This window comes from Nicotiana tomentosiformis, chromosome 7, assembly GCF_000390325.3.
Source record: "Nicotiana tomentosiformis chromosome 7, ASM39032v3, whole genome shotgun sequence".
NCBI classification, from domain to species: domain Eukaryota; kingdom Viridiplantae; phylum Streptophyta; class Magnoliopsida; order Solanales; family Solanaceae; genus Nicotiana; species Nicotiana tomentosiformis.
Genome location: NC_090818.1, coordinates 37,973,463 through 37,986,079, shown reverse-complemented (window position 1 = coordinate 37,986,079; position 12,617 = coordinate 37,973,463). Strand labels below are relative to the sequence as shown.

The 12,617-nt window shown below is 40.3% G+C and overlaps 1 protein-coding gene across 3 annotated transcripts; it reads left to right on the top strand.

The window, feature by feature from the left end:
• The first annotated feature begins 8,196 nt into the window (after positions 1-8,196).
• LOC104114105 (BES1/BZR1 homolog protein 4-like) lies at positions 8,197-12,115 on the top strand. Of its 3 annotated transcripts, none has more exons than XM_009624473.4 (3): positions 8,197-8,847; positions 10,805-11,535; positions 11,753-12,115. In XM_009624473.4, the coding sequence occupies exons 1-3, from the start codon at positions 8,632-8,634 to the stop codon at positions 11,754-11,756; spliced, it is 951 nt and encodes a 316-aa protein (XP_009622768.1). In that variant the 5' UTR covers positions 8,197-8,631; the 3' UTR covers positions 11,757-12,115. The 3 variants fall into 3 exon arrangements, with proteins under 3 accessions (XP_009622768.1, XP_070037557.1, XP_033516636.1); XM_070181456.1 differs by lacking the exon at positions 8,197-8,847 and adding an exon at positions 9,650-9,944; XM_033660745.2 differs by lacking the exon at positions 8,197-8,847 and adding an exon at positions 9,662-9,811.
• The last annotated feature ends 502 nt before the right edge of the window (positions 12,116-12,617 follow it).

Here is a 12,617-nt window from a genome sequence, read left to right as displayed (position 1 = left end):
CAACGATAGAAAAGTAGAAACATATAACTCTAGGGTCGATCAGATCTCGGGAGCTCCACCAATGATAAAAGGGCTAGATTCGAAAAAATTCATTCAAAAGCCTTTTCCCTCGAGTGCAGCCCCAAAACGAATCCCCAAAAAATTCCGTATGCCCGAAATACCCAAATATAATGGAACGACCGACCCCAACGAGCACGTCACTTCTTACACGTGTGCCATCAAGGGCAATGATTTGGAAGATGATGAGATCGAATCTGTATTATTGAAAAAATTCGGTGAAACCCTGTCAAAGGGGGCAATGGTGTGGTATCATAATTTACCATCTAACTCTATTGATTATTTTGCTATGCTTGCAGATTACTTCGTAAAAGCACATGCCGGAGCCATTAAGGTCGAAACCAGAAAGTCAGACCTGTTCAAGGTAATACAAAAAGATAACGAGATGCTAAGGGAGTTCGTATCTCGTTTTCAAATGGAATGAATGGATCTGCCACCAGTCACAGACGATTGGGCTGTTCAAGCTTTCACTCAAGGTCTAAACGAGCGGAGCTCGATGGCTTCACGGCGGCTGAAGCAAAATCTGATCGAATACCCAGCTATTACTTGGACCGATATACACAATCGATATCAATCCAAAATAAGAGTCGAAGATGACCAGTTGATTTCTAGGTCCGTTACGAAAAGAACTACCAAGGAAAAATCGACCAGAGATCGATACCAGCCATATAACGGAAACGATACTACTGCTGAGTATCCGAGGCCTCTTTAAAATCAACCTCGTATATTGTGGGGCTTTATTATTGAATGCATCTGTGATGATTATCAAGTTCGGTGCAAAGGAAGTTACTTCGTTATTTCATGACAAACAATGTCTCAACAGGAAAACGTTGTAAGAGCCAAATGATCAAAACGAACCATGCTTATATAGTTGGCCCGAGCCCTGACGCAAAACATGAACACATGTATAATGACTTGCAAAGACAATCTTCTTTACCGATATTCTATGTTCAAGATTTATTGTGCAAACAGGATCGAGTTTGAGCAAGCGCTCACTCGACCATTACGCCTACGGGCTACATTATTTCGAGTTCAAATCATTCACTCGACTACTAAACCTACGGGCTACTTCGACCATTACGCCTACGGGCTATATTATTTCGAGTTCGAATCATTCACTCGACTACTAAGCCTACGGGCTACTTCGACCATTACGCCTACGGGCTACATTATTTCGAGTTTGAATCATTCACTCGACTACTAAGCCTACGAGCTACATTGCATCGAGTTCGAATCATTCACTCGACTGCTAAGCCTACGGGGTACTTTTATTTTGAGTTCGAGCAAGCACTCACTCGACCATTAAGCCTACGGGCTACATCAACTATTACGCCTACGGGCTACATTGCATCGAGTTCGAATCATTAACTTGACTGCTAAGCCTACGGGCTACTTTTATTTCGAGTTCGAGCAAGTACTCACTCGACCATTAAGCCTACGGGCTACTTCGACTGCTAAGCCTACGTGCTACTTTTATTTTGAGTTCGAGCAAGCACTCACTCGACCATTAAGCCTACGGGCTACTTCGACCATTACGCCTACGGGCTACATTGCATCGAGTTCGAATCATTCACTCGGCTGCTAAGCCTACGGGCTACTTTTATTTCGAGTTTGAGCAAGCACTCACTTGACCATTAAACCTACGGGCTACATCGACCACTACGCCTACGGGCTACATTGCATCGAGTTCGAATCATTCACTCGACTGCTAAGCCTACAGGCTACTTTTATTTCGATTTCGAGCAAGCAAGCACTCGACCATTAAGCCTACGAGCTACTTTGACCATTACGCCTACGGGCTACATTATTTTGAGTTCGAATCATTCACTCGACTGCTAAGCCTACGGGCTACTTTGACCATTACGCCTACGGGCTACATTATTTCGAGTTCGAATCATTCACTTGACTACTAAGCCTACGGGCTACCTCAACCATTACGCCTACGGGCTACATTGCATCGAGTTCGAATCATTCACTCAGCCTACGAGCTACTTTTATTTCGAGTTCGAGCAAGCGCTCACTCGACCGTTACGCCTACGGGCTACATTATTTCGAGTTCGAGCAAGCACTCACTCGAGCATTAAGCCTACAGGCTACTTTGACTATTAGGCCTACTGGCTACATTATTTCGAGTTCGAATCATTCACTCGACTACTAAGCCTACGGGCTACTTTGACTATTATGCCTACGGGCTACATTATTTTGAGTTCGAATTATTCACTCGACTACTAAGCCTACGGGCTACCTTAACCATTACGCCTACGGGCTAGATTGCATCGAGTTCGAATCATTCACTCAGCCTACGAGCTACTTTTATTTCGAGTTCGAGCAAGCACTCACTCGACTATTATGCCTACGGGCTATATTGCATCGAGTTCGAATCATTCACTCAACTACTAAGCCTACGGGCTACTTTTATTTCGAGTTCAAGCAAGCACTCACTCAACCATTACGCCTACAGGCTACATTATTTCGAGCAAAACTACTTATTTCTTCGAATTCAAACGAACACTCGACTATTTAAGCTGAAGGATGTTCGAGCCCGATAAAGCAGAGGGGACTACCCACAAGGCTCCAAGGCAACATAGATTTAAATTCAAACTATCTATTTAGTTCTAAAGGCTAATTTTTTTCAAAAGGAAGAAAGATTTATATTTACAAATTTTTTGTACAAAGGCGGCTACTCTGCCAAAAGGAAGTTCTTTATACAAAAACCGAAAGCGGTATCAAAAGAACGTAGCGAACGACCTAAGGTCCTAAATGACTCAATCTTCATCGGAGGCCGTATTCTCGGCATCGTCCTCATCTTCAGACTCCCCCGAGTCATCGGAGTCCTCTTCAGGAAAGGCCAACCTCCGAGCTTTGTTCTCTTCCGCCCTGACGACTTCAATCTCGGCCCCAACATTGAAGCCCTAAGCTGTGACCTCCTCGAGAGACTCTCTCCGAGCTTGCCATTTTGCATGTTCGACCATGCTCTCATCTTTGGCTTGGTTAACCTCGACATCGATCCTGAACTGAGCCACTTTGGCATTAGCTCTTTTATTGGCCTCGATCACTTCACAACTGGCCACTTCAAGTTCTTTGGCCAACTCTGCTTTATCTAAAGTGGCCAAATCCAACCGATGCTGAAGCTCTTTCATCTTTTCGATCAGCCCCAAAGCATTTTCTTTCGCAGATCGACGTTGGCATCAGACAGCTCCAACTGAGCTTCGACGGCTTCCTTTTTCGAGGCAATGTTATCCATACACTTTTTAAATTCTTCTGCCTCAGCCAGTAGTGCATCTACCTGTGAGTTAAGCCGTCCAATCTGCTCGATCCTCTGCCAAACCTGCAGAATCGGATCGTTAGTGGTTATGTCTTTTTCATCTTCACTATCATGGAACATTCGGAATACCTGCTCAGCCATCTCCTCATGCTCTTCCCGAGCCGCTGTCAAATCTGCTCGAAGTTTTTCACTAAGGAGCTTGTACGAGTCACTCTTCTCAGTGAGGCTCTGAACCTAGGCATCATGCTCCTCCTGGATTCGAAGAAGGCCTTGTGATGCAACACCGAAGCCTACAAACAAAAGGAGAAACATTAGAATTACCTACAACTCTATGTGTAAAAGAAGCGGCAAAAACACCATCAAAGTTACCCCGATTCAAAGCATGTTGGGCCTCATTGAAGAGATAGGTGCCCCCCACCGCATTCATCACTGATTGATCTTCTTCGGTCACCAAGGACCGAAGGTAACTGGCAATCCCTACAGGGGAAGAAAAAATTTGGGTATCCGCAGGTACGAAGAGCACTATCTTTCGCCTTCGATCGGGATCGATACTCGGGGCCGGAAATCGGTCCACCAGTTTATGAATCGATGAAGGCTCGGTAGAACCCGACCACGACGCTTTTTTGGGTACCGGCATTCTATCAAAACCAGTAACCTCCTCCGAGGCACCTGACTCGAGCCCCTCCAGAAAACCATGGATATCGGCCGACCCCTGAATACCCTCATAGGATCGATCCTCCAACATGACGGCCTCTCGAATTATGGCATCCGAAATCTGAGGGGATCCGCCAATGTCAACTATCCCAAACTCATCCCTTGAAATATCTTCTACTGCCCGAGAAGACCCACCCTCGGTATCCCTTTCAATCATCTTAGCTCGAGAAGGGATAATCTCGACTTCTTCTTGTTTTGGTTTTACGGCCAAGGTTCCCTGATTTGCTTCCACCAAATTGGAAGACTGTTGAATCACAACATTAGCCCGTACACAGGATAAATTCCCCTCTCATTCTTCGGGCTCGTCCCTTAAATGGCGGGCCACTTCTGAAGATATAACACCAGAGCCCCCCTTCGGCTTTCGAGGTCTTTTAGCCGGTTTCTTCTTTTTCGAGCTCGGGTAGCCCGATACGTCTTTTCTCTTCCTTTCTTTTACCTGCTTCAGGACAGGAACTTCTTCGCCACCAGATGGGGGCCTCATGACTACATCTTTCCTGAGTCCTACAAAAGGGAAAAGGGAGATTTACCATACAAACCGATGAAGAAACAAATCGACAAAAAGATTTACCATGACTGCGGGCCTCCCGTCGACCCTTTGATAATTCGACCTAGGTACGCTTGGAGTACGGTCTCTGCAACACCAGACTTTTGACCCATTGTTTAAGATCCGGGATCGGTTCTGGCATTCGAGCTACGGCTGTGATAAGAAAAGAAAAATAGATCAACAAAATAAAAGGCAATCACAAAATCAAAACGGGCAAAGAGAAACGTTTACTCACGGCTCATATTCCATCTCGGGAAATGGCAAGTCATCGGCAGGGATCAGGTCCGAGGTTTTGATTCGAACAAAACGGCCCATCCAACCCCGATCCCGAGTCTCGTATATGCTTGAGAATGACGCTTTGGTTGCTCAAAGAGAAAGCTTGATCAACCCTCCTCGATAAAGTCGGGGACTGTAAAGGCGCATAAGATGATCGAGGGTGAAGATACACCCCTCGACCTTGCTTGAGAAAAATCAAAGAAGAATGAAGTGTGGATTTGGCCTAGGGTCACATCTTACCTCTTACAAAAGGCAACAATGACAGGGTCTAGAGGTCCCAACGTGAAAGGATAAGTGTAAACACTTAAGAATCCTTCGACGTGGGTAGTAACTGATTCATCAGGCGATGGGATTACTACGAGTTTATTATCCCAATTGCATTCTTGTATGACTTTATCGAGAACTTTTTCGGTAATTGAACATTGGTACCTTGACATCGGCTCACACCGACCCGGTATCGGAGAAGGCTTTTCAATTTTAAAATCACCTACAGTCGAACACCCTACCATAACGAATTCCTCAGGGCGGGGCTCTTCCACATCCTCGCCACCAGCAGGTCGAGATGAAGAAGCAGTCTCTTTTTGCGGAACAGTTTTAGACGTTTTTGCCATTTAAAATACCGTGAACAAAGAACGGGAGTATTTGGTGTTTTAAGAAAGAGTTTGCAGTAAAACTCACAGATTTGCAGGTAGAAAACTCAGAAAAGACGAAAAGAAACTTAGAAAATTTGGAGGTTTGAAGACGTAAAAGTGATGAATGATGGAAGGAAAGGCTATTTATAGATTGAAGCAATGACGGTTCGATATTAGCGGTGGCCGACCATCGACTGACACACATTAAATGACTTGATAAAACCGAACCGATGGGACAACTATCACATATGTCATGGTCGGGATCGATGTAAACATCAGCATATATCTGATCGAGTTGTTGGGAAATCATATCATTTCTCGCCACATCCTTTTTCGAGAAACGAGGGGACTATCTGTGTACGGTCAAAACCGATTGAGTCAGTCGTACGGACTGGTCGAGACGATGATGTTCCGATCAAAGGGTATCTGCATGATAAGCTCGGTCGAGGTCCGAAGCAAGGGCGTCGAGTTTCGAGCAGTAAGACCGATCAATGACAAGCTCAGTATCATTATCGAGTTCATATCCAAATCTAACTACGAGGCAAATCGGAGATTATCGAAGATGCATAGATCGAGACCCCAAGTCAGAATCGAGCTTGAACCAAGACCGAGGGCTCGATCCAATACCGAGCTCGAGCCAGTATCGAGCTCGCAGATAAGAGCCGTTGCAACCGTACTATGAGAGAGAATCTTGGCGGAAATTGAGGAAAAGACAATTCATCGTGGGACCTCCACTATATATTTTTATTATTATAGATAAAGTAGGATCCCTCTAATATAAAAGGGGGATGTTAACACATTTAGGGGGAGGTGACCTGGTTGAGGAACATTTCCTTTTCTCTGTCTGATATTTCACTCCATCTTGTCAAGAATAGAGATATTTACATTTCACTCTACAATTTGTATCAAGTTGTATCACGTGTGCTTAGAACCATACACAAATTCAACTCTATCCGATTTTTCGGGTAAACAACATACAAACACGTAAATATTTTAGAGTCCGTTAATCGTAAACCTGTGATAGTTTGAATGTTTATTCGGAGCGGCCTTGTCCGGTACAGATAGGATGATTTCGGAATTAGCTCCTTGGTGTTCAATCTTCGATCTAAGTGATTCCAGCCGATTTGGAGCTGATTCGATAATGCTTGCCACGTGCTGAGTCAGGTACATTTTTTTTTTTTACCAATACATTTATTTTATAAAGATTAAAAACTGAACCACACGGATCAAACATCAAGCGAAACTCAATAATCTTGAAATTTGTTAAGATAAATTTTCATAGCACGTGAAATAAATAAAATTAGTACCATCTCACTTCCGTGTTTTGATGCAGTGAGTTTTCATAATATAAGAAGGCACTGGAGAGCAACACTTTTTGATACATTTTTGCTTTTAATCGTTCTAACAATACTAAGCGAGATTTGTTTAATGAAGCCTTAAATGGGAGCCGCTCCGCTCCATTAGAATTTGCTCCATTAATGTAAATATAGCTTTGGATAGCTAACACGTGTCCTTGTTAAATTTAAAAGATTGACATTTTTTTATTTATTATCTACTAGTATTATTATGGTTCTATTGATAATATTAATAAATAAAAAAATAATCTATGTGAATGACCTGTCAGCATCATGTTCTTCCCCATAAAGCAAAAACCACCCCACTGATCTTTTTATTCTCTTCTAATTATTTTTATCAGTCTTTTTATCCTAATAAAACATGAATATTTTCTTTTTTTTGACAATAAATATATTTTATGGCACAAAAATTACTTGAGATGTTTCATATACGTTAATAACAAAGGAATGATTAACACTTCGTACTTTGTATATATATATATATATATATATATATATATATATATATTGAACATTAATATCAAAACTCAAAAATAAGGAATAATAATATTCACTTGCTAAATAAATAAATAAATAAACATATATATACTCACCCGATCATAAGGAGAAAAAAAAAGCAATTTAATAGATACATAGTAACTAGTAGGTATCATTTTGCACAGATTTTAGCTTTCCTCTATTTAAGAAATTAATCTTACCATTATTGGAATTTTAAACATAATAATAGAGAATTAATAAACAAAAAAAATTTTATCCCTTAAAAATTAACAAGGACACGTGTTAACTATCCAAAAGTATATTGACATCTAACGGAGCAAATTTTAATGGAGCGAGCTGCTCCCGCCTTAAATAGATAAAAAGTGTTAGATAAAAGATATTCTCAAACTAGAAGAAAGGTCCATCTAGTTTCTGTAAGCTATAAGAGATCTCTGTAAACTTTTGAATATGTAGATTATGCGCGCGTGTAAAAAGTAAAACAAAAATAAAAGTAAAATATATGGACATATTGGTCATAAATATGTTGACATCATCCCAATTTTTCCCTTGAAGATATTTTACTGAATCATGGGCTGTATTCTCAATGTTATTATCACTTCTTCAAATGAATATGCAAAGTGAACTAACGTTTTTGTAATTATATTTAGAGCCATAACCAACTAAAATCATTTAATTTTTTTCCTTTGATTAATTACTTTTTTCAGCTCACAATAACTTTTCTGTTGAACGTATGAGCGTTAATGAAAGTCTTCTACTTTTTTTTTTATTTTACATTTTCATCAATTCCATGCAATATGGAGCTGGACAACTAATTAAAAGAATTGATAACTTTCACACTTGTTAGGAGAGTAGATTGGGAAATTCTATTTTTTTCCCCTATGGGGGCAGTATTGTCAATTACTTAGTAACGTCTGAACGTCATTGAGATCCCCTGTTTCTTTTTTCCTTTTCCTCGTATTAAAGTGGGAGTGCTTCACAATTTGTTCAACTACTTCCATAATCATCACTGTTTCGATTTTTGCGTCTTCAATTATTCGATCTTCTTTCATCAAATTTTCAGTTCATAAAAACTCTATCAATTTCAACAATATATTCTTTTTCCTTTATCCGGTTCGTTTCAGATTTCGGACTTCAGCATTTACTGCCATTTGTTTGTTTCACTTCTCAAACAACTGATAAAGTATAAACTCGGAGGTTTTCCCACTTGAAGTTTGTCCTGCTTCTGGGTTTCAAATTGGTTCAGTTTTGCTCAGTGCTGATCTTTTGACGGCGTCGTTTTGGTTTTCGATCATGACGTCGGGGACAAGGATGCCGACGTGGAAGGAGAGGGAGAACAACAAGAGGAGAGAGCGTAGGAGAAGGGCCATTGCTGCTAAAATATTCGCCGGATTAAGAATGTACGGTAACTACCAACTCCCTAAACATTGCGATAACAATGAAGTTCTCAAAGCCCTCTGCAACGAAGCCGGATGGACTGTCGAGCCCGACGGTACAACCTACCGCAAGGTATTTCATTGTGCATTTAATTTATGTAGCAGGTTATTTACTTTTCAAGTCTTAAATTTCGCAATTTGTAATTATTTTTTAGGTGCAATTATTAATTCCTACATGTTCAAAAAATTTTCATTAGATATTTAGAACTACTGAGCTAGTACCGTGTCGCACGTTAGATGGTTGCGGTTTTGTGTAGCAGTAGTACAACTAGTAGCTTTGGCTAATATCGGATCAATTTATGCTAATTAAAGTGCGCAGGTTGCAGGCTGTACTACGTACTGCAAAAGTTATCTGCACTGGGCAGGCGTTTGTTGAGATTGCTGTTAATACTTGCGTCGTAGTATTAGATTAGATTCTTCTTTGGGCTTGCTTTAATCATCGGCTTACTTTAGATACACAGAGGTTGTTCAACACTTTAATTATTTTTTTTGGCAGATTTTGAAAACAAATAGTCAAATTCCAATAGCAATTTTACCGTAGTTTTTGAAGTTTTTTACTCACGTGCATTCAAATTCTTTTCAAGTAAAATGTATCTCCAAACACATTTTCTAACTTTCAAACATTATTTTTCAAATCTCATCTTCCAAAGCCCATTTTTTCAAGTTTCTATTTAGACATTGAACACACGACACCCTTTCTTTTCTGTTTTTTGCTTTATTGACGCCTGAGTTGCAAATTTGCAAAGATTCCGCAGTTTAGTCAGTTCACACCTGAAAAAGTGCTTTGGGATCGAGAAGACAATAATACCCCTGCAATAATTTCACTCTAACTCCTTGGTGTTCACATGTCTGCCTCGATTTAGGGGTGGGTCTTTAACAATATCGGAGAATTGTACTGACCTATGTTTCTTTTTTCTGCTTTTTGTGTCGTGCCAAACATTCTTTTCTTTTGAGGGAGAAGGTGGGGAGTTGAGGTCATCACCTTGCTTAAATGTTGAAAATGTCTTTTTTCAGCAGTTTTTCAGCTTTAGAAATGGGTATTTCCCTCTCTCTTGCCGTTCTTGTGAAAGATACTTTATTAGACAGCTACATTAGTAGGGAGTGATATAAAAGAGGTGTTCAGCATTGCCTTCAGGGGCCCTGCCTATAATAATTCTTTTACTTGCTTAGGTATCTGTCCTATTTCACTCGTCTTTCCTTGTAATAAGTGAAAAGATATAGTGAAGTGCATCAACTAAAATGGGACGGAAGTAGGAGACTAATTTGAGTGAACTCAATTATTTGGAGTTCAGATTAAGTGATTCTCTATGCATGCTCGTACCTGCATGTAATAATACACTTTTGACAGTCCCTTGAAGAAAATGCTATTACACTTTCTTTTGCATCTTTCTGATACTTATTCATAACAGTTTAATGTGTGAGTAAGGTTTGAAGGATGCAACCCAAAAACATAGTGGTGTGATCCAAGTGGAACTTTAGACAATGTCATTGCGTGATAGAATTGATTATGCATATGTTTTTGAGATAATCTAAAGCCTGCTAACTAGCAACCAGAGGACCCAGTATTATGTATCTAATTATCTATTCTCATGTCTCAATGCACAATGTGAGATGTTATCTTCTCTTCCTTGTTGTACCTTTTAGTTGAACTGATCAAGTAGAATAATATTGGAGGCCCTTTTATGTTAAAAAGACTCTGAATAGCATAGTGTTGTCTTGGTCATATAAGTTGTACTGTTATTATTTTAGAACAAAAGGTACCTTCTTTAATATGAGGAACTTAAAAGCAGCAGAGCTCTGGAAAATGTTAGACTTTTATTTTTTGAATTTTTCAAGACAGTAGATGTTCAGGCCACTTTCCGCACACTTCAACTTATATAGAGCTTACTTCTCACGAACAATGTAATTCTGTAACAGGTAGAATTAGTGATTCTAATGTGTGGCTATACCTGGCTTGCTAGATATGGTAATCAAAATGGCTAATGCAACACCACCTCATGAGTTTTCTTGATATCTTTCAACTTTTGCAGGGCTGCAAACCAATGGAGAGATTGGATTTTAAAGGTGGTTCCACATCAATAAGTCCATGTTCTTCATATCAGCCAAGCCCTTTCACTTCCAACAACCCAAGCCCTGCTTCATCTTCCCTGCATAGTCCAGCTTCTTCCTCTTATGCCACAAACCTGAACATGGACGGAAAATCCCTCATCCCGTGGCTTAAAAACCTCTCTTCTGGATCCTCATCAGCTTCCTCCTCCAAGCTCCCTCATTTTCATATTCATACTGGCTCTATTAGTGCTCCAGTGACCCCTCCTTTTAGCTCACCAACTGCCAGAACTCCTCGATTAAAAACTGATGCTGGCTGGGCTGGATTTCGCTACCCTTTCCTTCCCTCATCTACACCAGCAAGCCCTGTTCGTCAGACATTTACTGGTTCAGAATGGCTTGCTGGAATCAGTGGACCACCTTCTCCAACATACAGTCTTGTCTCGTCGAACCCGTTTGGCTTCAAAATGGATGGTCTTGTTTTATCTCACGGTGGATCTCGTATGTGCACTCCTGGGCAGAGTGGTACATGTTCACCTGCAATTGCTGCTGGCTTGGATAATACGGCTGATATTCCCATGGCTGAAGTGATTTCGGATGAGTTTGCATTCGGAAGCAATGCAGGAGGGATGGTGAAGCCATGGGAAGGGGAGAGGATCCATGAGGATTGTGGTCCGGATGATCTTGAGCTTACTCTTGGCAGCTCAAAAACCAGGTTTGTCGGCACAAATCCTATATTTATTGCATATTTGTTCTTAAGAATTTACATACTTCAGTAAGCCTAAAAGATACTGCAGTTGATCTTCCATAAAAAAGTATTTGCATTGTCAATGTATATACAACTATACGTTGTTAAACTGATTTTCTTTCCCTTGTTTTGTTTTATTTATTTTTTTCTTTGGGGTGTTTCTCATAAACAATACATTTTGCAGGTAAAACTTAAAGTGTGTAAACGAGGTATGCTGGGGTTAAAATGGAAAGGATTTAGGCTGTTACAGGAGTTGCTGTTTTTATTGCGTCCACCCCTTCCCCTCCCCAATTCAACTGTAATCTCGTTTAAGTCAAGAATACGGTTCTTAATTATGAGCGGAACTTTGAAATCATGACATAATCTTTGTGTTCTTTCAGTACTTTAGTGGTGGATAAAATTTTATGACTGCCCCGAAGGAAAGAAACGGAGACCAGAGGACCATCTCGGCTAATTGCCACAACCTTTAATTACATTCTTGGGTGATCACCAAATTCTATGGCTATATATTCCAATAAATCTATGGAAGAACAATAGTTCTATATTATATCATGTCTCCACTCTTATTCTCAAATTACTGCTGGCATTCCAATGATTCTTTCCCTTCTTACCAAGTCTTAGCAACCAGCTTGAAGAACAAGGAAAGTAGCCATTAGAACAACAATTAAGTTTGTACCATCTTCATATGTCTTAAAAAAATATATAATGTCGGACGAGGAAAAAAACAAAAAGTTGCAGAGCTTTTCTTCAATAGAATCACCTTTTTGAGGTTCATAATTAAGGAGTTCAACTTTTTGGGTATTCGACTTGCACGCTATAAATGACGAGTGCTACCAAAAATTCAGTCCATGTGAAAGTATTTGCCACGAATTGTGGCACGTGACCTCTGTTTTATTTCATATAGAATATGGTGAGCTTATACAGATTTCAAAGGAGGAATGTGATGCTTTCATGAGCAAGCAGGTAGACGAATCGCAAAAAAGCAAGTATTGAAGAATGGGTCCGAAAATATTTTGTACCAAATATTCAAAGAGAACAACGTACCACTT

Excerpts from the sequence above, each read along its gene's own strand:
- LOC104114105 (XM_009624473.4), top strand. The coding sequence starts at position 8,632 with ATGACGTCGGGGACAAGGATGCCGACGTGGAAGGAGAGGGAGAACAAC. Across the intron at positions 8,848-10,804 it reads ACGGTACAACCTACCGCAAG|GGCTGCAAACCAATGGAGAG; the intron begins GTATTTCATTGT and ends CAACTTTTGCAG.